Raw genomic sequence first — 25,279 nt, forward strand, 5'->3', positions numbered from 1 at the left:
CGACGGGGCAGGCAGAGAAAGGGAGCCTGTTTTCTTGCATTGTCTCTCCAGGGTGCGAACAGCTGCTGAACTGTCAGTAAGTATACTGGCATCACATTCTTCCAGTAAGGGTATTGCACTTCTGTAATTCAGTTTCTTGTTTGGAAGCAACCATGATTCAAATCCTAGCTTTGGCTTCCAACTCATTAAAAAAACTTAAACACACACACACTTTAAGTAAAGTTGAAATCAAATGAGCAATCACTAAATTTCTTCATTTTTAATGTGGGAAATGAAGAAATGACAGCACCCGTTCACTACAACTTTCATTCGTGCCAAGGGTCATGGTTTGCTTTCTGAAATATGGTCGTATTACATTTTTTTTTATAGCTTTCATTATATCCTTTCAATTTAAGATATTTTAAGATCAGATATGTAGTTTTACAATGAGATCTTATAGCTTGTTGCTCCATTACTATTCTAATCTGCTGTTAATTTTTACGAAAGGTATCTATAGATTAAGTGACAAAAAATATATATTAAAAACATCCAATTGAATTCTCACTTTATCTTGACTGATCTGGGCACATATACCTGGAAAGGTTTTCACCGTTTAATCTGCTTATGGCTTTGTAACTATATTTAACTGCATGGGATTTATTATAATTTACTTAATTATTCCTTTCATCAATGCTCGCTTTTCCATATTTCCTCCTGTTAATGAAAGAAGGGAAAAAGCTACAACTTAAAAAGTGATTCCTGTATTGATACTGTGTTACCTTTTCCTGTTTACACTCACAGAAACTGTTTACACTCTGATTTTTCTCAATGATGCCTACTCAAAATAGTAGTATATTAAAAGCCTGAGCCGTCCCCATTTCTCAAGTAAAGGAGGAAAAAACCAAAAACAAAGCACACAACAGGGGCTTACCCTGGTTAGCTGACTGGAACCTGAAATGGACTGCTCCTCTCTGATCGATGATGGCTTGTTTTGATCTGCTGGGAAATTCTGATCTGCTCCATTTTTGAAGTGGTTTGGCAGGGAGATCTTTGGTTCCAACCAGCTGATAGTTGTCCCTGAAGCAAACGAGAGTTTACGCTGAAACTTGCTCATATTCTAGAAGCGTATTTTGTTTTTCAAAAAGGCAACTGTCATTAAGCAGCTTTACTCCCCCCTCCCCCCAAAATGACTAAAAAGCAACTGAGCTTGCTCAAGCAGCTACAAAAAAACAAAGATGGGTGCAGGAGAACACCACCTCCTCGGGTCATTAGAATGATGCCTGTGATTGGGCCATGATGAAACACACAACTTGCTCCGGCGGAGGAGGAGATGGGGTTACGAAAGGTGTAATCAGACACCAGTTAAAGAACCCAATAAGACTGGGTTGTTACGTAATCCCTTTGGACAGGTTGCAGCATCGACATTCTAGCAACACCATTAGGGGAAAACAATTGCAAACTGCAATTTATTACTAGGAAGTAATGCTAAAACTAAAGAACACACGTTTTGCAAGAGGTCTTGTTGGGGCATTGACGGGGTGAGGGGGAATACTTGGTTCTGCACAGTTGAATAAATCTCTGTTGAATAAATAATAGTTGCTTGAAAATAAAAGCTGCATCATTTGGAAAACTGTCACCCGTTCGTTTAATGATTCTGGTGTCTCCAATTACCCCCCAGCTAGTCTATCGGAATGGATACAATTCCTCATCAATAATGAAAATGTTCCATTCTGTTCTCAAAGGCTAGTGTGTGTAGACTCTAATAATGCCCTATTAAAAGAAACACATACACAAACTTGAATAAAAGAACAGTCAATCTGGGACATAAACATTACTGGTAACTTGGCATCTTCTGCCGATCACAGTGCTGGATTCTGAGCTGAGCTGTTACACCATACAAGTACCCTGGGGAAGTTCAGCAGCAGCAGCAGCTATCTAGGCTGACTGAACATTCCCCTTCGGGTATGATCTGAAGGCACATGAGGCCACCATCATTTGGAAACTAAGCAGGTCTGGCTGGTGCCTGGATGTCGACCATTTAGGAACGCCATGTACACCATTGTGAATTCCATGAAAGGAGTGATGTTAACTCATGATAGGCAAATGCTAAAGTGCAAGCAGCAAAGTGGGAACGTAAGATCTCCAAAGTACTGAAGGCATTTAAATGTGTTTCCTATTTTGCACAGAAGAGAAAGATCAAATCAAGGCTTTATTAAAAGAAGAAGACAGAGCAAATATAACTCACCAGTAGGTAAGGACCCTTTTTGTTGCGATGCATGCTGGAGCTGAAGAATGTGGAAACAATCGTTTAAACAATTCATTGTGGCCATAGAGGTTGCCTTGAGCATCAGCAGGTCTTGGTCCAAGGAAGAGAGATGGCCAGAGGAAGGAAGACATTCTATGTTCCTTATCAAGTCTCTCTGCTGTCCCTCAGCTTGCGACATCATCTAGCAAGCAAGCAATGCACAAAAGGCTGAGGTTTGGGTCATCTGAACTCTCATTTACCTAAAACTCCTTGTTATTCAAATTCAGTGTGCCAACGTAACATCATGAAAAGAGCACAGGCTTCATCCAATCCCCTGAACTCTTCAAACATCCACACTATATAGATTGTTAAATGAAGCTACTTCTTACTTCAGTGGAGGCAGTGGAACAATGTCCTTCACCATGCCCAAGAGCTAATGGCTAGTTATGGGGGCACAGGACAGGTCACACGTAGCCTGCCTTCCAGCAAAAAGGAACAGCCAAGGGCTCAGCAAAAACATCTGGGGTAGGTGTGTCTGCCTCCATTGCCTCCCAGGTCTCTGCCTAATTATAGGGCCTGCCTTGCGTTGCAGAAATGGCTTGAGACCTCAGGTGGTTCTTTAGTCAAATTACCTTGGGAAATAACTCTATCTAAACTCACCTAGCCAGTTTTTTTGGCTAACCTACTCATTCAAACCAGCAAGAACATATTGCATATTCAGACTAAATAAGCAAACACACACACATAAAAATGTATTTTTAAAAGCACCATATGATGGCGCCAATCCATTCCTTTAGAACCATAATCATATATATGATGACATTCCACTCCTTTGCTAACACCTATGGCAGCAAATTGTTAGTTATTTAATTTATTACTATTGCATTTTTATTGCCAGGGAGAGGCGATTGTGGGCCTTTTTGCCTCGCATTCCAAAATAACACAGCCTTGGTTGGGCCAGTGGGTTGGGGTGGAGGAAGGTGGAGAAGACAGCCATTTACTGTGAAATGTCATGGGCTGAACCTGAATGGAAGAAACATTCGTGCTAATAATCTACCACACAAAAGTATCAGCCCTATATTAAAAAGAAGCACTATTCTTTTCTCAACTCAAAACAAGTTTTATCTTTTGTGGATGCTTCAGATGGATGGAAACCAGGTAAGATATCACATATCTCCAGAGTCCTGCACCCTCCCTCTTGTCTAACCCCCACCCCCCGCTCTCTGAATGAAATACTTCAGCATTGGTTTTAACCACAGTCAAAGATTAACCACAATTCTTCACCCTCTTGAAGCCTCAAACCTGTCCAGTTCTCTGTCCTGCTTGTTCTTAATGCTCATTTTAGACAGAGGAAAGCCAGAAATATGGTATGGTTAACACTGCCGGAGCAAAGCCAAGCACCAACCTAGAAGTTAAGACACAGTAGCAGAAATAGCTCGAACTAGGTTCACCCTGACTTTCATCATAGTTGGTGCTCAGTAGGAATGAGGAGTTACCATATCCTCACCCCTCGAAACCCAAGGGTAAAAGGATGTCAATGGATCCTAAACTCCAGTGTTTTCGATTTTGTTTTGAGCAGATGATGAGCAAGCAGCACAGGACGTCTTGTCCATGATCACTTGACAGAGTACTGAGAGCACAACTGGGTCACTCTACTTTTTGGCTATGTGATCTATTATGCATGGCGATCTCAACCTTCTGTAGCCAGCAATGAGAGCAGATTACATAGATAATTCACTGCACAGCTTATTCAAACGAATATAAGGGAGGCTACGAGAGGGAGACTGATGGAATTTCATCACCATCCAGTGCTACATTCCAGCCCTAAGACTTATTACAGGCGTGATGATGGAACTAGTCATGTGTTTCCTGCTCAGTTTCCTAATTTAAAGAATCATGGTCCAAGTGTCTGAGCTTGCTCTTCAAGAAAGAGCCAATCCCAAGTTCAGAGAGTAAGGTATCTCCCCACCCCTGTTAGGTCAAGATAACACCTGTAACCCCTTGGTTCCATGTGTAAGATTTTCTTTCTCAACATGAAAGGATTATTTATTTATTTATTTATTAAATTTATACCTTGCCTTTCCATACAAAATGCTCAAGGAAGCTAACAATAAAATAAACAAGAGTAAGTCGCAACTATCACCCCCGGGTACCCAGGTAAAGAAGTATAGAGAATGGAAATAGCAGTTTATCAATTACTAGTTTTGTACTAGTGACCCATGATTAAGGCAGCAAAGAATGAGAGCACATGTTGAGCTCAGTGCTCACTGCCAACCTCAACCTGAGTAGATTAAGGGAAAAGTAATCAGAATAAGTCATTGACGCTGCAATGTGTAAATTACTATTATAATAAATTCAATTATCGTGCTGAATTTCAGATAGTATAGGGACCATCTGCTTCCCAAAGAAAGCTCTTCTTAACCAAGAAACTGGTAAAAAAAAGATTATACTAACCTCTCGTACATCGATTAAATGATCTGGCTGCAAAATGGGAATTCTCCTCCCAGCTGGGAGCTTGTGATGCCCAACATTAAAAAAGGAAGCTGCATTTTGGCTGGGTCTTCTTTGCACACCAGGGGAGCCACTTCCTTGAGATGCGAGAGAGAAGCTGCGAGATTTCAGAGGAGGATTGTTCTGGTGAACAAACATACATATTAGGAAATACTTGAAAACTAATCTTTAAGTCTCCACCTTTTTTTACTTATATACATATTAAGTACATAGATATACTATTAGAATATGCACTCAGTAATTTAGAAAACCCTGAGGACTGGCTAAATCATCAACATATATTCAGGCCTTGACCAATACTAAATATTCTTCAGAATGCGGAACTAGCACCCATGGGGCTACTGCCCCATCTCCCGCACCATGCTTCAGTGTACAAAAGAAAAGAGACACCTTCTCTGTTGTGCTGTACGCACTGTACACCTAAATTACATCTACAAGAAAAAACAGATTCACAGTCTAATCCCACACATGCTTCCTCAGAAGTCCATCCCACTGGGTTCAACAACAATTACTCCTAAGTGAAAGGGCTGCAGTTTTAGTTTTAAGGACTGCATTGCCATTACAATTTAAGGAAACAGACTTCAGGTATCCCAAGTGCAGAAGAGGCAGTGGTCCACGCAAAAAGCCAAACCTAGTTGGAAAGTTGTAGAATTTCCTTCTCTGGGTGTTTAGCTAACTACCTGTCAGATTATTTAGGTTTTACTGAACAGTGCCATAAGAAGCTACGGAGAAGTTACTTCGGTGGCAATCAGAGGAGGTCCCTGCTATTCAACTACTACAACAAATACACGCTTAGGTTTGCAGCATCACATTTCAAATAAAACGTCATTAAAACCTAATTCGTCTTGGCATTGCTGCCATCTTTCTATGGTAGGCTCACGCTTCTTCAGCAATTGTAATTATGACCCTTTAAGCTACATAATTGATGGGCAGTTTAAATAACTGCTGCATAACTTAAAGTATACGTTACAGACAGTACCTTTCCAATTGCTTCAGTGTGGTGCTGTGTGCATATCTGAAGCCTGCTGACCCAATGCTGCCGTTCTTTGGCATCAGTAGCTGGATTAAAAAAAAAATCATCAGAAGGAAAAGGAAGTTCAGAGGCAAACAAGGCAAGAATATAATTATTTATTTCAAGTTAAGTTTTGTTTAGGGAACGTCACTTCCAGCAATGCAGAAGGAGAGGGTGTGCAAAATGTGGCATAGATACAACCTGTGGCACCTCTTTCTTTGGGTTACTGGGTCTTATCCTGAGGCATATCATAACTCTAACCTCCCACTGCAATGGTTCTGTGATCGATGTAGCATTGGTTGTCCACAGTACGCTTTTAGGTGATGCCAGGGCCACAGCAAAAATAGAGGAAAATGTTTTCTACAGCAAACAATGGCAAATGTTGAACTAAAACAACTCCTCCTGCACTCCTAAGGAAGCTATACTGAAAAAGGAGGGTGCACATGTCAAAAAGGAGCGCTAAGCCCTGGTGGGCTGCCCCCTTACCTGCTTGTGACTGACAGACAGTCAGCCAATCAGGATTTTTCTTCTTCACTTCTCACTTCCCTCAGTGATCCCGTCGCCTCTTGTTGTGGCCCTCATTTATGCATTTTTCACCTGGGGCCCCCTTAGAATATCCTGGTGGCCCCCGGTTGGGAAACACTGTTCTAACACACCCACACCTTTTCACAATCCACTGGTTGGGCTGGGACAAATATGGGAATCAGATAAGTGCAACTGTAAGATATACTAAGTGTTGCAAGTATTCACTATGAGTCAGAAGAAACATTCCAGTCTGGACTACAACAGAAAACTGCTCTTCAATGAAATGTAGCATTTGTCTGAACGCCTGTGTAAACGGGTGAAGACCTATCAGCCCTCAATCTTCAGCAGTCACATTTTGCAACAATGTATTTTAGTAAAATTTTACAGCACGTTGATTGGTTACATCTCTTGTTTTGACTAAAAGCACCACTCTCCCCAAACGATGCATATAGAAAAAATGTGACTGTTTTTATGCCAATTATCAAAGTGGAATGGTTAACATGATTTCAATTGTTTAAAATATATATATACATATTTTTAAAACTTGAATAAATCTCAAGAACACACGGTAATTACAATAGTTTTGTATATACCTATAATATGCATATAAATATTTTACCACATGGAGACGTTATATTCACTAATATTTGTGTTATAGTTATTATTCCTAAATTAGAGGATTTCACTTATCTTTAGTATTTCTCTTGTCTACTATGCATTTTTTATGTAAAAAGAAAGTGATTTATACCTCTAGCAGTTTAATTTGTAAAAAATATATTGTTCAAATTCAGACATAGTAATTTTTCAGAATGCACAAAACAGCAAGCAGACACTGACTTGGAGAAGACAGCTATCCAAAAACAAGCAAAGAAGAGGCAAGGCTTCCTCCTAGTGGGGAAGTCCAAGAACTACGGAGTCTTACCTCGCAGCTTATATTGTTCTCCACTAGCTGCATTCACTGTGAATGTATGAGAATCTTCATCACTAGGAGAGATCACAGCTCCAGCCAGCTGTAATGTACCCCTGGGCTTCTGGTTTCTCAGCTGTTCATTCACAAAATACTCCAGGAGACCAGCTTCATTGTTCAAGACAAAATACCTGTAAGTTTTGAGGGAAATAAACCATGTAAGAGTAAAGCAAGACTAAAGGTTAAACAAATTACTCTTTACGCAGATGGCCATATTTAGATATTTTGGGATTACAGAAAACTGGGTTGTGTCAATAATAGAAGTGATTAGTTTTGGAATGCCCATCAACTGACTGATCAAATATTCCATGAAGCCAAGGGCAGTCATTGTCTGCCTTGAAGACCAGTCCGCCAGCTATAACCAGTTTCTTCCTGTTAGTTCAATAAATTGACTCCCCACTCAGTGAATAAGCTGCCTCTGGGTCCACAGCCATGCTAAATGTACAGGCTGAGGGACAGGACCTCAGATCCTGCAGTTCCCCAGACTGGCAAGGAAGTCCTTCTACCATGAAGGAATTGTACATGTTCATTTTGTCCTTAGAAAAATATTATTTCTCCCCTTGGTATGTAACTCTGTGCTGCTACCGAGACTAATGTTTTTGATGTGGGGGTGGTGAGGCTTTTCAGAGCAGCACAGGGTTAGGCCTGAATGTTGGGGGATTAGGTCACCAAAGTTCATCAGAATACTCTCTCATCACCAGAAAACCTCTTGAACTTGGAACTGGCTTAGAGGGTCTGCATCTGGTGCTGGGCCATAAAAACAAACTAGGAATACCACTGCTGTGCCATCCCCCTTTGCTGCTCAGTAACCTCAGCGACTGAACTGGCTGAAGTGGCCTCTGGTAAGATTTTGGAAGAACAAGGACAATTATTCTAGGCGATTTCAATTTTCATGTGGGGTCTACTGTCAGTCCAGCTTGGCATTTCCTAGCCTCCATGGCTATGATGGGAATGCCACAACAGACTGTTGGCAAACCACACAGAACAGAGAATACCCTGAATGTGATTTTTGCTCTGAACAATGGGAGGAGCAGTCTGAAAGGAGGGGATTCCACAATACCCCTATGTCACAGACAGACCACTTACTGGGAAAGTGTGGACTTCTGGTGCCAGTGTCTCCCTGCAGGGATGTAGGACCAAGAGGGTCCTAGGACCAAGAGGCTCCCTGCAGGGATGTAGGACTCCTGAGATTTATGGAATCCAAGGGATTCCTGAATGATATCTGGAGGATTTCCCACAGGTGATCCTGTTGAAGATTTCATCACATTGAGAAAAAGTGAGATAACACACAATTGACCCTGAGTGTCCTCTCAGGTGCTGCAGAGTCCAGGCAGCCCCATGGTACTCTAAGGAGCATAGAAGATGAAGCAGGCTGGATAATGACTAGAATGCAAATGGCACATGTCTCATCTTGAAGCCGATCAAACACTAGTTAAAGTCCACAGCCATGCAGACTATGCAGTAGTGCAGATGGCAAAAAAGACTTGCTTTATCAGATGCACTGCACCTTCCAGTAAATGTCCAACTGAGTTTTCTAATGTGGCCTGAAGTTTGATCACACCTGCTGTTGTAGGTGGACCCGTAGTGTCTTTGGAAGCCCTTTGTGACCATTTTGCTTTCTACTTTTGAGGACAAACTCACTTGATGCCCGAAGGACACCTCTGTTGAGTTGTCCATTGACATGTCTAACCAGCTGCTGCAGCCTGACAGGGTGCATGCAGCAATGCTCTCTTGACCCCTGCTCTTCTTGGCTAATAAAAACTAGCAGAAAGGGTGTGACTGGGTGGGTTCAGAATGTAGCTAAGACATTTCTGCATTGGGGAGGGTCCCTGCTGTCCTCAAGGCAGCAGAGGTGTAGCCACTCCTCAAGCAGCCTACCCTGGACTTTTGATATAGGGCAACTTCCTTTCTAGAGGAGGAAAGTCATGGTGGAATCATGGTGGAGCAACTGCAGGCATGCCTAGAGGATATCGATTTTCTAGACCCTTCCCCGTCTAGGTTCAGGCCTGGTTATGGGATGAATCACCCTTGGGTCATTCAAAGGATTACCTTTATTAAGAGCAGGACACAGAAAGTATGACCATTCTCCTCCTTCTATGGTTTTTGATAGTACTGACAATGGCATCCTCTTGGACTACTCTACAAAATTAGTACAGGAGGGACTGCACTGCAGGGTCCAGAGAGCAGGTTTATGACCCTCTGCCCAATATTTCTATTTAGCCAGAAAGGAACTTTTAAGAATGCCACATGATGTTTGCCTTGCTTCCAAAAGATAGAAGTCCTTTAGACTGTCTGGGCATAGGTTGTGGAACTCCTTCCCTATTACTATTAAGCAATAACAATTGGTGCTTTGTTTCAGATTCCTGCTTAAGACTCTTCTGTTTGCACAGGCCTTTTCTGATGTATGGCTCAGTTACTGGTTATTGTGCATTGCAGCCAATATATTTGCTGAATACTTTATAGGGGGAGGGAAACACAGCAGCAATTTAGGATGGAATCATCTAGATTAGGGAACAGGGCTTAGGGACTCCTCCCCAGCACTGATGCTCTGACCAAATTCAGAGTTCTATGCCTGTGTTTAAAAAAACGGGTTGCTGCTGTTTCTAAGAAAAGATTGGTAGATCCAGTCACATATCATGCATGGCATGGTCCTTTCTGTTGCTGTACTTGTAAATTATGTGTACAACATTTTAAAAACTTGCTAAGTTGTCCAAGGGGGACGCGGGTGGCGCTGTGGGTTAAAGCCTCAGCACCTAGGGCTTGCCGATCAAAAGGTCGGTGGTTCGAATCCCCGCGGCGGGGTGCGCTCCCGTTGCTCGGTCCCAGCGCCTGCCAACCTAGCAGTTCGAAAGCACCGCCAGGTGCAAGTAGATAAATAGGGACCGCTTACTGGCGGGAAGGTAAACGGCGTTTCCGTGTGCACCAGATGCAGCTTGTCACGCTGGCCACGTGACCCAGAAGTGTCTCCGGACAGCGCTGGCCCCTGGCCTCTTAAGTGAGATGGGCGCACAACCCCAGAGTCTGTCAAGACTGGCCTGTACGGGCAGGGGTACCTTTACCCTTTACCTTTAAGTTGTCCAAGACATCAGGGCTGGGGAAGTGGGATAATTTTTTGTGAAGGACTTTTGTGGCACTCTGATGGCTCACACACACCAAATAACACTAATGATATACTACCATTTCCATTACTAAAAGATGAAATTGTGCTACTGCTGCTTCATCACCGCCTGTTTATAGGACAATAAAAATGCAATGGTTTCCTATGGGGTTAGTTTAATCACTATATAGTACAAATAACAAAATGTGTATTTGGGAAACCTCAGTGCAACGAAACCTAGTTGTTGACACATTGAGAGTTCAAGTTCAAACTGCACAGGCAATAAAGATGGGTGAAGCAAATTGATATAACAGATATTTAGAGGAAATCGTGAAATGCTGTTCCCTTAGCTCACAACACATAATACAATACAACTAAGGCATTAGGAGAAAAAAGAAAGGTGAAGTGCTTGGTTCACTTTTTAATTCTTCCCCTTAACCAGCTCTAAAGTCCAAGCGAATTTAACAGGCTTTTAAAATATACTGATGCGATTAACTTGAACCAAACCATAGTGCATACTTCAGAGAGCCGGGGGGGGGGGGGGATAAGGAGGGGCATACCCAAATCTGTCAAATCTAAATAACATTGAGCTTTCAGGGTAGAAGGGAAGACTGCAGGGGTTGGGAGCAGCAACAAAATTTGAATTCCTCAAAGCCTCTTTAGATTTGTGAAAAACAAGCACTTCAAACCTTTTTCAAATGTCCCCAAATACTAGGTATGCTAAATATTCTCCAAGAAGTATCTCAGAATACCATCTGTAATATTCAACAGGGATGCAGTATTTTCTCTTGTAAACACTATGCTTTTCAAATGTACTGTACAATATAACATTTGAAAGCAAAGCATGCCTCGTTATTTGCACTTTACTCCCAAATATTAACTGTGCTCTGGGTTTTTCAAATGTGTTTCATAGCATAGTTTTTCCTCAGAAACACACAAAACCTACTAGTCAAATGAGGGCATTTACAGCTCAGGCAATCAATGCCTGGCACAAAAATAAGAGATTACTGATGCAACACTTCTGCCTTTATCTGTAGTTTGCTTATCCTTTTCTAAAACAGAACAAAAGCAGCCCTTGACTATTTCTAGCATTTTAAAACAAATCCCTGCCTACTGATTAAGACAACTTCATTTCATCATTAGGTAATATAGTGAATTTTTAAGAAACCCTACTTACCGGTACTGCCAGCCTGTGACAAGATTTGTGTATTTCATTAAATAGCCCGATATATTTTCCATGTGGTCACTGTGACAAATATAAGAACAAAGTCCATCAGAAAAAGAGTAATAATGACAATGAAAACATTTCACGTAGAAGTTCTGCAATTTCATATTTGCAGCCTAAATCTTCTTCCAATAACTTTATTTTTAGAAGCTGACTCTAAGTCAGCATTAATGTCAAATGACTCTGAAACAGAGACTGCTGCAAGTGCTTGGTCTTCTCCTTGTCTTTGCAGTGTGGATTCAGAACAGGAGATGCTTTACACCTACTACGCAGATTAAGGGGAGCCAATTCCAGCATTACTGACACAGAAACCACTTTGAATCTGCATTAAAATTACGCAGCACCTCTCATTTATAAAGCTTCAACATTAAGATTAAATTACTCAACACACTTAAGGTTTCTAATTTCCCCCAAGATTACGTCTGGGCTCTTGGACAACTTTTCACTATGAAAATCGTTCTTAACTAAGGCTAAAAAGAACAGGCTTAACAGAATGGAGTTAAGCAAATCCATCACTGGGCACTAGTAATTAAGTAAAGAGTTGTTTTCATTTCCAAACTCACTGTTCTTGGAACCTCTAAGTGCACATTATAAATCATAACTCTCATTGGAAAATGGAATATTTGGTGCAATTCCAAAAATCTAAAAGAAAGCTCTGAAACCCTGCCATGGTTCAGAAGATCATAGGCTTGTTTACATGCTGCACTGAACACAGATGCAAGCAATCTTTACATATGTCCAAGTGTTTGTGCAAGCGTGTGCACTTCCTAATTGATAAAGGTAAAGGTAAAGGTAAAGGGACCCCTGACCATTAGGTCCAGTCGTGACTGACTCTGGGGTTGCGGCGCTCATCTCGCTTTATTAGCTGAGGGAGCTGGCGTACAGCTTCTGGGTCATGTGGCCAGCATGACTAAACCGCTTCTGGCAAACCAGAGCAGTGCACGGAAATGCCGTTTACCTTCCTGCCAGAGCGGTACCTATTTATCTACTTGCACTTTGAGGTGCTTTCGAACTGCTAGGTTGGCAGGAGCAGAGACTGAGCAACGGGAGCTCACCCCGTCGCGGGGATTTGAACCGCCAACCTTCTGATCAGCAAGTCCTAGGCTCTGTGGTTTAACCCACAGCGCCACCTATACGGCTCAACTAATCTGTATAGGCTGTGCACTCATTAAATGTTAAATGTGAATGTCTGTAGAAGTGTACATATCAACTCTTTGTGTATACAGATCATACACTTGTTGAATGTAACATCTGAACACCCTTCATATCTTAGCTTAATAAAGTCAGTTCACTAGGTGCAAATAGTCAAAAGCTGCTACCTCTCTCTGTCTCGGTCTCTGTCTCTCTCTCTCACACACACACACACCTCTCCCTCCCTCTCTCTGCCTAAGTGCATTTCTCCCTCACACAAACCACATATTCAAATATACCTCCCCCCTCAGACACTACACACATATATATCCATCTCTGTGCCCAACTGTGTAATTCTTAAAACGCACAGTCCTTTCATGGGGTGAAGCAAGTGCCTTCTGTAAGCCACTCAGAGTGGCTGGGAAAACCCACCCAATGGGCAGGGTATACCGGTAAATAATAATATCATTATTATTGAAATTATTATTTTTATTCTGCCAGTTCTAGGTAGGCAACAAACAAGCAAAGAGGATGGGCCACTAGGCAAGCAAGGAAGTCATCCCTACCATTTCCCCCCCCCCAATCCTTGCAGACCAACCAAATCCAAGGTGGCAGGCCCTCCCAGCTCAACCCTGCCCCCCACCCGCAAATATGGAGGGTTACCAAGCTGGCAGTCGTGGGTGCCATGGTGCCTGGAAGAACCAGGGAAGGCCTTCTGCATTGGTTATCCCCAATTTAAAGAGTGTGCCTGGGCCACTAATAAATGGGCCCCAGCACCTACACCAGACGCCCTCCTCCCTTTAGACACTGGATTCCCAGTTAGTATCAGCTCCACCATCTATTCTATATATAGTTTGTTCTTCAGCCCAATGGGCTGCTAAAACATTGTTCCTAACTGAATCCGCTGTAAAGGAAACATACTGCTGTGTAATGCAAGTATATGGACATGTTACTGCCATCCTTTTGGCAATCTTTTCCAGCAAGTCCACATGGACACTCAACATAAGAGGACAGAATGAAACCCTGACATGCCAGCACAGAATTACCGAAGAGTGGAAGAACAATCCCTGATCCACCTATGAGACTTGCCCAATCAAAAAGGAGAGTTCCACTTCTGGGTTCCTAACCCCAGTCAGATCCTATAACTGGCCCACCAAGTTGGGTTGATGTAACTCTGAAGTGATATTTCCAGCCCTGGTTAAAGTACATCAAACAATCAAACTGGAAAATCTACCATTCAATGAATCTCATGCTGTACTGGGAAGTTGTCAAGGTAAAGCAATGCTTCTCCGTGGTCACTTGGGAGAAAAGCAGCCCTGCATGCCTAAACACCAGGAATAAATATTTTAAAACCTATAGAAACTCTAAAAGACCTATAAAAATCCAAAATCAGCATATCCCATACAGCTAAGGGCACAGCGATATTCTACTAGGCACAGCCTTATTAAGCAAGTCAGCACTGCTGGGTGCCTATTTCATGTGCAAAACACAGAACCTGCCCTAGATGCAAGCTGAACTGAAGCATTTACTAAATATAATGACCTATTTTTCATTTAGAATCCTACATCAAAGTGCCTTCCTTTAGAACTGCAGACACAGGGTGTGTGAATAATTGAAATAGCATAAAAGAATCAGAAACGTTACTCAATTCAAGGGTGAGAAAGAGCAACACATCTTATACTGGCGCAAACTGCCAATATTTTTAAAGTGTTGGATGGCACAGAACGTGGTGTCTAGTACTTTTTCTCAAATTACATCAACATAGAACTACCTTGCCACAATTTGTAAAGGTGAATTGCCGCAAGTTGTAGTTCAGAGGCTTGACTCTTTTAACAGAAACTATGGCAACAAAAGAATTAAGCCAAATCCATGATGAAAAACTTGACGAGTTACAGACAGAAAATATAGTAAAGATGAATGAGTGCGTGAATCAGTGGCTGCCTCAGCAGAGTAATCAGGCATGTATATCATAAATCAGGTGGCTATGGTATTAAAATCTGGCTCCTATAAAATGCTTGTTGCAACGTGGAGAAAGATAGATATTCCTTTGACCATCTTTTCTCTTTTACTACATAATAATTCTGGAACAGGAGATTAAGATTTAATCATATTAGTTTTGATGATTTAGTCAATGAAATTGACCATTTTATATATGGACATAGATCAGCCATAGTGGTGTAAGCATTAGGGAAAATACAAAAAAAGTCTCTTGGTATCCCAATTCAAGCTTTGGTAACTGGTGAATTGGACTATTGAAATGCATGGGCTACCCATGAGGCTGATTTGGAAACTGCAGCTAATATAGAATTCTGCAGCCTGGTTTTTCCTTATGGAGTAGTGAGACTAGTAATTTGGAACAATACTTTTATTGAAATCAGACAGCCACCAGTTTTGTTGCCTACTGAAAACACTTTTGTCAAAAACTTTTAGAGAATAATTTTGACCAAGTGTTGGTCATTTCTTCCATATTTTGTTATCTTTATAATTTTACAGTGTTTTCATGATTCTGATGTACACCTCTATGGTTTTCAATGAGTTGGCAATGAGTTGTGTGTGTATGTGTGTGTGTGATAAAAATACACATTACTCTTGTCCATTAGGCCCTTGTATATGACAAAAAGCTTCATTCCATTGTTGTTTCTGGCGTTTTTCACCAGTTTCTTTCTTTGCCCTTCCCACTTGCTGAAGAAAGTCTCTTTCCAAAAGGCTAGAGGAAATATTTCTAGCCATCAAGGTCTAACAAAAAAAAAAAATTAACCACATATTCTTTGCTGAGTGATTGGCTGCTGATCACAGTGAATGAGCTGAACTTGTAACAGCATCTCTGTCTGTCTGTCTGTCTGTCTGCAATCAACCCAAATGACATGGAACACAAGAGATTCTATCCAACATGGCACTACATTTAATCCTTACATCAGTGCAAGGATTTCTAATTGCACAATGGAACCTTCTCCCATGCACCCCCTAGATTTGTTCCATGTGTTCCCTGAACACTCCTGAAAAATTTAAGGAGGGTACAAGGCATACAGTGAGGGAGGGGGAAAAGGGAGAAGGTCCCAATGTGCAAGAAGAAATCCTTGACGGGAAAGGTTAGTTGAATGTTACCCATTATGTTCCAGCTTCCTCTGGTTCAGCAAAAGCATTACTTTTACTAATACTATATTAATTTACCGTAATTATGTACCAGCAAGGTAGGCAAACAACAGTATGTATAAGAAGAAAACGCACTGGCTATGAAAGTCACCTCCAGGAATGTTAATGTGTCCCAAACTTTGATTTTAAATGCAAGCAAGAAGTAGCGCTATCCTGATTGACATTCACAATACAAATCATTCTGTGCTACTGTTCAAGAGCACTTCTTAGTTAAATACCCAGTATCTGAAGAAAAGAAAGTCATTTTTGTCCAGCATCTACAGGAGAAACATTTAGCTTAAGAACCACTTAAAAGAGTTAATGCACTGCTGCCTCCCTGAAATGTTGGGAAACACAAGAGTCTCTGCTTAGATTCTGCTTCTGTTTACCCTGTAAACACAACACCACAAAATCTCAGCAAATGTGTAATGCCCCCCACACCACCTATTGTTTTTTTCATGAGGTCACGTAGGGACTTCCTGCACTCACCAAAACACTCATCCCACCCCTTTACCTGTTAACTTGCCCCTGCAGGAGGGGAGAGGAGTACAAAACAGGCAGTAACCACAAGCAAATAAGACTTGGCCAGTCTAAAACAGATTTTCAAAAACTGCCGTAAGAAAAATCTCAAGACTGGCAAGCTGTCCTTTAAGCATCCCCAACTGTAACAGGCAAAAACAAGATAGGTTGTTTACTTCAGGTCCAAGAAAAGTGGACTGAAGCTCCAGAAAAGGAAAGGAGCACAGCCCACTGGCCCAGGTGATGCTTATCTATCTTTAGAAAACCAAACTTATAATGGGGAAAAAACAAGTTGCTTTGCTGTGCTGATGCCCCAAGCTTAGTGTGAAGAGTGGGGAGGACTTGCACCTAACTGGGAGAGATGAGGGCATGAGATAACTCTGCCACTGGTCCTGAGAGAGGAACAGTCAGGGGTGCGAGAAGAAGAGATCAGGGAAACTTTCGTGCTTCCCTTGGCAACTGTCCATATCTCACATTTTAAAACCCATTGATCTAATGCAATGAACCTTACAAAACAGCTCTGTTCTAAAACAGTACAACTTATTTATATCACAGGCAGGAAATGCAGTATTAGATCCTCTACAGAGCACTGTGAGGATAGGGAACAGAGCCCACAACACCATGATTTTGCAACACAAAACTACTTATTTGTGGCAGTTCCAGTTGCTAAACCCTGCTGCTTAGCCTGCATCAAAATCAAATCAAGTGAACTAGCTCTCTCTCTGAAATTAAAGTGCTTAAAATGAGGAGCTACACTCCCTACTCACTGCTGAGAAGTCTAGAACAAGCAAACAGTTCACAATCAATTTGCAGTTCTGAAACAAATCGCTCACATGTCTGGCCAACGTGCACCACTTAGAAAGTAGCTCTCCTATCAGTCTCTGAAACCTACCTTTGAAGGGTCTTTGAAGAAAAAGCATAGAAAAGCAGAACAAGCCCATAAAGAAAGGCTCATTTCCTCTCAGCTAGAAAGTGAAACATGTTTTTAAGCAGAGGTTGTAAGCCTTAGTGCTGAAGGTCTGTTTCTAGCCCCTTTTACGTATCCAACTCCTCCTGCCCTGCCCAGAATGCGTTAGTTAGTGTCTGTAGATAAGAAGCATGTGTCTATATCCTCATGACCAAGTTAAGAGTCTTGTATGCTTCCACTTACTTTGGCACAACAGTCAACAACCCTCATTGACTTGCTATCTAAGGCATGTTTTAAATTCTGAACTGAGCAGCGTGAAGTGTTGAGATAACCGAAGGCCACTTCAAAATGGCTCAATGAAGTAGCAGTTTCAGGACTTGATCTGAACTAGAACTCAGTTACAGCATTCACTCCTGAAATATATCACACACAATATCAGTACATGCCTGCAGCTCAGGGAATGAAACCCCTCAGACCTGGTAACTCCAAAGGCTGCAGCACATATTATGTGTGGCAGATGAACATTTATTACCCTGTGTACAGGCAGTGGAAAAGAACAGACAGTTTCACCTTTCTAGTGCACACACCACATTTGTGTGTGTGTATACACAGAACATTTAGGCTGCTGTCTTGGGAGCAACTCAGTGGAAGTTAGTTCTAAGTAAGTATAGACAGGATTTCACTACTAATGTGTGAAGCTGCCCTTTTTTCTACTTTCAATTGTACCGTGTGGCCATATTTTTCAAAAGCTGAAAATCTGAAGTTGTACTAAGGAAACACATTTCACATTCAGAAGAGATTATTCAAATGTAGTTCTTGTAGAGAGACTGAAAAGAATGCCAGCTAGTGATAAAGCTAAACTGACGTTCAGTAACAAGAATGAATTCTAAGGATGATACTCCAGGTCAGCTCTTAGCCCCTCAGTTCCTAAAAGTTCTTCTTCAAGAAACAGGATGCTGTCACCTTCTCTTGGAGACTAGGACTTTGCGTGTTGTTAAACAATGTTCTCCAGGCATATGGGATGATTAAAGAGAAACACACCCATCCCCCATGAAACTATTCTGTTGAAATCCTAAGCACTTAAGACATGGAAGAGAAGGAATGGAATTTTCCACATCTTATAAATGGGCCCAACCAATTTGTTTGCATCCCACAGTTGGAACTATGACACAGGGAACCAGCACAAAGGCAACTCCCAGAACAGAGGTGAATCCAGTCAAGGTCAGGCACATGAGCTGGAGTTGTTGACCAACAGGAGCCAAGACAAAGTACATAGAGAAAGAGAGATCTTTGGGAGCTGTTGTACCAGCAAAGGTCAGTCAGAGACTGAGATGCTAGTACAGATAGATAAACTCCTTCCTGATCAGCAGCTGACTGCATGATACACCTGATGCCTCCTCCTCTTGAGTAGGCTTGTCCTTCTGAAGCTACCTTGCAATCACTCCTTTGTCAATTCATTACCTACCACAGGGCTTGCCTTCATCTTAGTTCATGGGAGTTCGGCATGAAGGGGAAAGAGCCTGGGTCCATTTTACATGTGGTGCAGCAGCTCATCAGGGGCTCCAAGAGAGTCAGTGTGGTGTAAGAGTATTGGACTATGACTTGGAACACCAGGGTTCAAATCCCCACTCAGCCCTGAAGCTCGCTGTGTGACCTTAGGCCAGTCTCCATTACTTACCATAACCTACGTCACAAGGTTGTTGTGAGGCTGAAATGTGGAGGAGGAGAACTATGTACACCATCTTGAGGTTTTTGGAAGATAAAAGTGGTACATACATTTAACTAACTAACTAACTAATTAATAAGGTGTCCTCATTACCTGGAGAGTTGGGTTGTTTAGGGCACCCTTCAAGTGTGCTGGGGCTTTCTGCAGGGTCCAAAGCCACTTGCTCAAATAAATATGCACATTTTTGTTATTTTTATTTGGTTGAAAGTTGAAAAAGAAATAAAGAAGGTGTATTGTACGAGACCACAAGGTAGTAAGACTTGGTTTTTTCAGAGTGATGAGAACAAATTGGACAATGCTCAGGGTAACCCATGAAGACAATGTGCAGCATTTATAGTTACCATTACTGAGTATAATTTCTAAGAGAATTGTAGTTCAGCACCACAGTAACTTAAAGGTTGGCTTCAACCATAATTCCAAGAGTCCATGAGCTTCCAAAATCATGAAGCCAGATCACCCACTTACTTACTTACTTGCTCGCTAGTAGTTTGAATCTTCTATTTATTTCTTATATTTATATCCTGCCTTTCTTCCCAAGAAGAACCCAAGCTACAAATTTCCTCCAGGAGCCACAGCCAATTTCCGCAGCACTGAGTGGCTGAGAGTGCCTCACTAATCACTATTTAGTCCAAGGCTGTAGTCTGAAAGACATTTACTTTTAAAGTAAAAATGCATAGGATCTGGCTCTAAGTGCAACTGATGTTCACTATTCAGCCTCAGTCTCTTGCCTTTGGGAAGTGGGTCGTCCATGTACAGTACTTGTTGCTGAATCCATACTGGAGGAGACAGCACCAAGGACTTCTCATCTCTAGAACAGGTGTCTGAAGCCACCAAGTAAGCAGATCAGTAACAATGCTGCTTCCCTAGTGCAGGCAAGTCCAAAAGACAAACAAACAACACTGCGCAATCTTTTCGGCTAACTCATGGCTGTCTGATCAGATGCCAGTGTGACAGATCTTGTCTATCAGTTCAGATTTTCAAGCCCCGAAGGTCATCCCAGCAACTGTCAGTCAGAGCATTACAAATCTCAGGGGGTCCTCATCTGCAGGTGTCCATTACTCATTATTTATATGGCAGTGTACATTCACATCATGCTTCACAGACAGTTCCCCTTGTTTTGCTACTTAAAAGCAGGCTGCAGCCTTGTCAGAAAAATATATATATATTCACATCGTTGAACACACAAGTCAATTTATTAAAGTTTATACCCCACTAACCCAAAAAGGTTCTCATGAATTTAGTACAATGCAGTAAGAAATAGTGTTTCTGTGGAGACTTGGAATGGTAGAAAGATGTAAGTACTCAGAGACATGAAAGGAGGAGAGGTCACTGCTTTGGAAGGGCAAGTCTGAAGGAACACAGACATAAAAATAGAACAGGGGAGTTCAATGGAGAGAGAGAGAGAGAGAGAGAGAGAGAGAGAGAGAGAGAAGGAATGTTAGGTAATGTAAAAGCACACACGGTTGCATGGGAAGGGGTTGGAAAAGCTCATATGAACAACTTGGACTCCATACATTAAAGCACTGGAGGAAGCCTCCCTGTAATGACAGCTGTCTTCTTCTTATGAAGCTAAGATTCAGATCAAAGTTATTTGAGAAAAGTTAGCCTCTAACTTTAAAATACCAATATTGGTTCTAGCTGTGTCACTTTAAAGCAACTAAACGGAAACTTGATTTTCAGGAAGTACGATCTTAAGTAGGGCGCCCATAAATCATTACAGAAGCACTGCAACCAAAAAATCCACAAGATGGAAACATAAGAAAAAGGTGGGTGAAGGTATCCCAGTGATTAGCAGCTCACTTACTGATGTCACAATCCAGCCCACTACCCAATTATGAGCTGTTTTCAGAGACATAGGACAACATGAATGAATAAGCTGAAGAGCTGGCCAGAAGAAAGGCAGCAGAGGAAAAGCAAACATGCCTGGCTCAGCACAGAATCACCAGGTAAGTGTTTTAAAGCAGAAAGAACAAGGAATAAGAAACCTTAAAGACTTACACAGATTGTGGCATAAGCTTTCGTTTGCCAGAGCCCACTTGGTCAGATTGTTAAAGCAATCATCTTAAGAAACACCGTGGAAAAAATAAACAGGTCATGGTAATAGGTTCAAGCTCATTTTGAAGCTCCCAGCTGAGAATGAGAAACTGGTGCAAAGGTTAAAGTACACTGGGTAGGATACTATCTACATCAGATAAACTAATATGCTACAGGCTCTGTGCCCTAACAAGATCAGTCTCAGCAGCTCAACAACTAAAAATTCTTTATTATTTGGAACATGAGGTGCCTACGAACTGAACTTGGGGAACCAGTCAGAATCAAATGCCTTTCGCAAGTGGAAGCCAAGAGGAGTTTGTCAAAATAAAAATCAGAACAGAACATTGTACGTGAGGGAAGATATACAAAATAAAATAGGAAAGGAGGAAAGGAAAGGCTGGGATTTTTGAAAGCATCAGAGAAAACTAGCCATTAACAAATTACGCAAACAAACCACCTTACTCATCAGAACAGCAGACACTTTCAATTTAATGGAAGCTCTGGCAAAATGTCAACAGTCTAATCTCCATTAGGTCAATTATTACTACCTATAGAATTCTAATGCACCGTCCAATACCCTAATATGAAAAAACGCAGGGTTAAAAACTGGGAAAGATTCAACAACTGTATTAAGGAAACCAATATCCCGATTTTCATTTTCATGACTTGCAACCTTAAAAAAGACACAGTGCCACCCACTTATGAAGGGCTAAACCACACATGTGATTTTGCCCAGAGCACATTGTAAGTATTATACAAATACACTCTTTGACCCCACAGTCATTTCCAGTAGCCCAATCACTCTAAAGTGAGCTAATGTACCCAATCTGCCTTTCCCTATTTTACTTTTGAGTCAGGTTTGCAAGAATCCAACAGTATCAACTTAAACTGCAAGTTGATACACAGTGGGGCAAACAATCGCATTTTTAAATTTACACTAACTGATGGGATCTGAACTGGGAAAGAGATATTTGGGTTCAGATGGATAGTGCAATGATAGCACCAGCTGTGCAGCAGTAAAAGAGGCAAAGTATCTAGGCATCATTAGGAAAAAGTCTGAAAATACAACACTTAGTATCATAATGCCCCAATATAAATCTATGGTGCAGTCAGATTGGGAAAACCATGTACCGCTGTAGTCACCCCATTTCCCAAAATGGACAGTGCAGAGCTGAAAAATGGCTTTGCTAAGAAGAAATACTAAAGCATTGGGGGCTTTTTAGTTTAGGGAAGAAAGACAAGCAAGGGCAAGGAGGAACACTCAAGAAATGTATCAAATAATTAATGATATAGAGAAAATGGAGAGAGATAAATCTTTCTCCATCTTTCATAATACTGGAACACATGGGAAGTCAATGAGATTGATGGGCAGTAGGTTCCGGACAGAGAGAAACAAGTACTTATTCATGTAACGTTTACAGTATAAATCTTTGGAATTCGCTCTCAAGATGTGGTCATGGCCTCTGGCTTATACGGATTCATGGAGGACCAGCCCATTACCAAGCTACTGCCTGTAGCGCAACTGAACTTCCAGGTTTAGAAACAATATACCAAGTTGCAAGAGGGCATAGATACAACAGGAGTGGGGAACAGGTATTGCTTTCATGTCCTCCTTGCAGCATTCCTAGAAGCTTCTGACTGGCCTAGCCGTGTGACCCAGCAGGACTCTTAACGACCTTAACATTGCCTTTCTCTTTTTACTGTCCCAACAGACAAATGTTATGCTACGTAGTTATGTTGGTGCCTAGAATTTCCAAACATTTTAAAACTACCCATGCCTATCTGCTTCTAACTTCATTTAGCTCATTGAAGTTTCTGAGTGTTCTGTAGAAAAGTACTGTCCAAAAATAGTGGCACTATGGAGTCACACCACAGATCTAAGATGATGCCCCAGGATGACAAATTAGTCCCAAGTTCAAAATGAAACAAAAGTTGAAAATCATGTTACATGCACACAGTATTCGCCTGGTCAAGTTACAGATGACATCCTTTGATATTTGGTACATACTGAATGTTTAGAACTTAACTATTTCTTTGTGCAATCTCCTGGCACTCCCATTTTACTTGCCAAAGAAGATGCCTACAATTTAGGGATTTTTTAATCAAGAGTTTGAAATGGCTTAAGTTGGTGTGTACAGCATCTAGCTTTCACACCCACATAACCTGTGAAGTACAGGCTTAGGGAAGATAATCTAACCTGGTATGTGATGAAATGCCAGAACAGAGAGAGTATTATAGCATTTGTGGCTATATAACAACACTGTTAAGACTCAGCATCAGGAATGAAGAGTCTTTTCTTTAATCTGGGAGTCATATCGATAATTTAAAAAGCAGCCAGCAATCTTACACATGTCCTGTCATCTGTCCCTTTCCCCATTCCTCATAGACAAACAGAACTGTAGTGCATTATCCCTGGGAGAGCTCAGTCGGTACAGCATGAGACACTTAATCTTAGGTCATTGATTCGAGCCCCATGCTGGGCAAAAGGCTGCAGGGGGTTGGACTAGATGACCCTTGTGATCCCTTCCAATTCAAAAATTCTATGATTCTATTATTCTACTTAGAGGGCTATCTTCTCCCATCTAAACTAACAAATAATCTGAACCTGCCTAAAAATACAAAAGGCACAAGAAGACTGCATGCACAGTTAAATTAGACCAACCTGTCTAATCTGCGATCTATCATGAGAAAACTGGAATGTTCTAAACATTAATAAATTCCAGAATATCTGTCCAAGTTGCCAGAAATTTGGCATGGAGTATCTATCTATACACTGAGTACCATATGGCCAGATTTCAGACGGATCCATTACAAAGATGGTTGAAATATACAAGTTTCCCTTCTTAATAATTGTTGTGCTCCCTCATAATATCTGTTTTTTCCTTGTCTCTTCGAAGGAATTAATAAATTCAAGAAAATTGCAGGGGTCCTTCCTTCTTTTGTCAAAATGCATTGTGCCTTTATGAGTATATTACTTTTTAAATTACTACTTTAAATCCATCAGTTAAGGGTCAATCATCTTGAAAGACACAGTAAGTCCCTGATTCGAGTCTTTAGGGTGGAGCCTTTTCCCTAAGCAAAGATGGCTGCCACCAGAATAAGGGGGAAGCTGTTAAATGGTATGTAGATTAATAGCTCTAATGGCTAGACTAAAGCAAGACCACTTTCCATTTTCAATTGCCTTTTTTTTCATTGTCTCCCAGGGCAGAAGTAAGACTTGTGTGTGAAAGAGTGAGAATTGATGCTTCTCTTTACTATTAGTTTTCAGCTTTTGGGGGGGGGTAGCAGGGGGTGGGCATCCAGTTGCCAAATCATACCTACACTAAAATCCTGAATTTCTCCATTAATTTTTATGAGCTCTTCTCGCCTCCATCCTAGAGGACTTAAAAAATGGCCACTGTAATGTAAACCTAGAAACTTCCTATATAACCTATGAGATTCTTTTTCATATCTCTGCAGCGTATTGGGGAAGTGGTACATATATGTGTATCTGTTGTAACTATGTACAGTGGGGTTAAGTGAGCTTTGTTTATCATTTCAAAAGAAAATGGGGAAGAAATAAAAAACAGATTATCATTTTGTTTTCTCCTCATGTGCTCCCACGCCTGCAGAAGCTTTAGTACATTAGAAAAGTCTCTATCCTTTTATTTCTGGCTGTCAATGTGCCTAAACTAAGACAGGCAGGCATGGGCATGCAAGCCAGTAACTTTTGTAAACTTGTTTGCAACGCTGCCAAACAGCACATCATATCACATACAAATCCAATGTAGATGTAATTCATTAAGGGCTCTACAATGGATATGTCATAGAAGCACAGACAGCAATTATGGCTTATCTCATACCTATAAGGTTCGCTTGCACCTTTCAGTAGCAAGCATTTCAGTCTAGCCAAATCTGAAAAGAAAAAGACGTCCAGATCTGAGAGATCTATCTTTGCCTGTTACTTTTTAATTTGATCCATTTTTTAAATATAATACAGCCCTCGAGTGCATGAATACCTGCATCATCCTTGATTCCCAAACATGCTGGCTGCGGCCAATGGGAATGGATTCCAACCAGAACTGGAGTGCAACATATTCCCTTTCCATGCCTATTCAAGGCATTTCCCTTACCTATCCAAATATCCCATAAATTGAACCTGGGATCCTCCATGTGGAAAGCATAATATAAGGGTGGGGAAGCCTCAGGTAGCCCTCCATGCCTCTTTGTCTAGCCTTGACACACTCCCTGTGGCCCATGTCCCCACAGGGCCATGCTCCACACCTTCCT

The 25,279-nt window shown here is 41.4% G+C and overlaps 2 protein-coding genes across 7 annotated transcripts in view; one reads left to right on the forward strand and one right to left on the reverse strand.

Moving 5' to 3' along the window:
* Nucleotides 1-25,279, reverse strand: part of OSBPL11 (oxysterol binding protein like 11) — a 44,413-nt gene that overhangs the window by 13,109 nt on the left and 6,025 nt on the right. The window contains exons 1-7 of one of the 3 annotated variants that reach the window (XM_083738896.1): nt 20,975-21,109; nt 11,514-11,582; nt 7,195-7,370; nt 5,715-5,794; nt 4,679-4,858; nt 2,225-2,426; nt 911-1,056 (exon numbers count right to left, since the gene is read on the reverse strand). In XM_083738896.1, coding sequence (XP_083595022.1) covers nt 911-1,056; nt 2,225-2,426; nt 4,679-4,858; nt 5,715-5,794; nt 7,195-7,370; nt 11,514-11,582; nt 20,975-20,988 — 867 coding nt within the window. In that variant the 5' untranslated portion in view covers nt 20,989-21,109. Of the gene's footprint in view, nt 1-910; nt 1,057-2,224; nt 2,427-4,678; nt 4,859-5,714; nt 5,795-7,194; nt 7,371-11,513; nt 11,583-17,235; nt 17,430-20,974; nt 21,110-25,279 lie in introns of those variants that run through there. The other 2 variants (XM_083738897.1, XM_083738895.1) reach the window with 2 other exon arrangements.
* Nucleotides 20,815-25,279, forward strand: part of LOC310848585 (glycerol-3-phosphate dehydrogenase 1-like protein) — a 29,855-nt gene continuing 25,390 nt past the window's right edge. For all 4 annotated transcript variants that reach the window (XM_083747846.1, XM_083747845.1, XM_083747847.1 and 1 more), the window contains exon 1: nt 20,815-20,922. The gene's annotated coding sequence lies outside the window, so the exon portion shown is untranslated. The remainder of the gene's footprint in view (nt 20,923-25,279) is intronic.

The sequence above is a fragment of the Podarcis gaigeae genome, assembly GCF_964106915.1.
Source record: "Podarcis gaigeae genome assembly, chromosome: 1".
Taxonomy (NCBI): Eukaryota; Metazoa; Chordata; class Lepidosauria; order Squamata; family Lacertidae; genus Podarcis; species Podarcis gaigeae.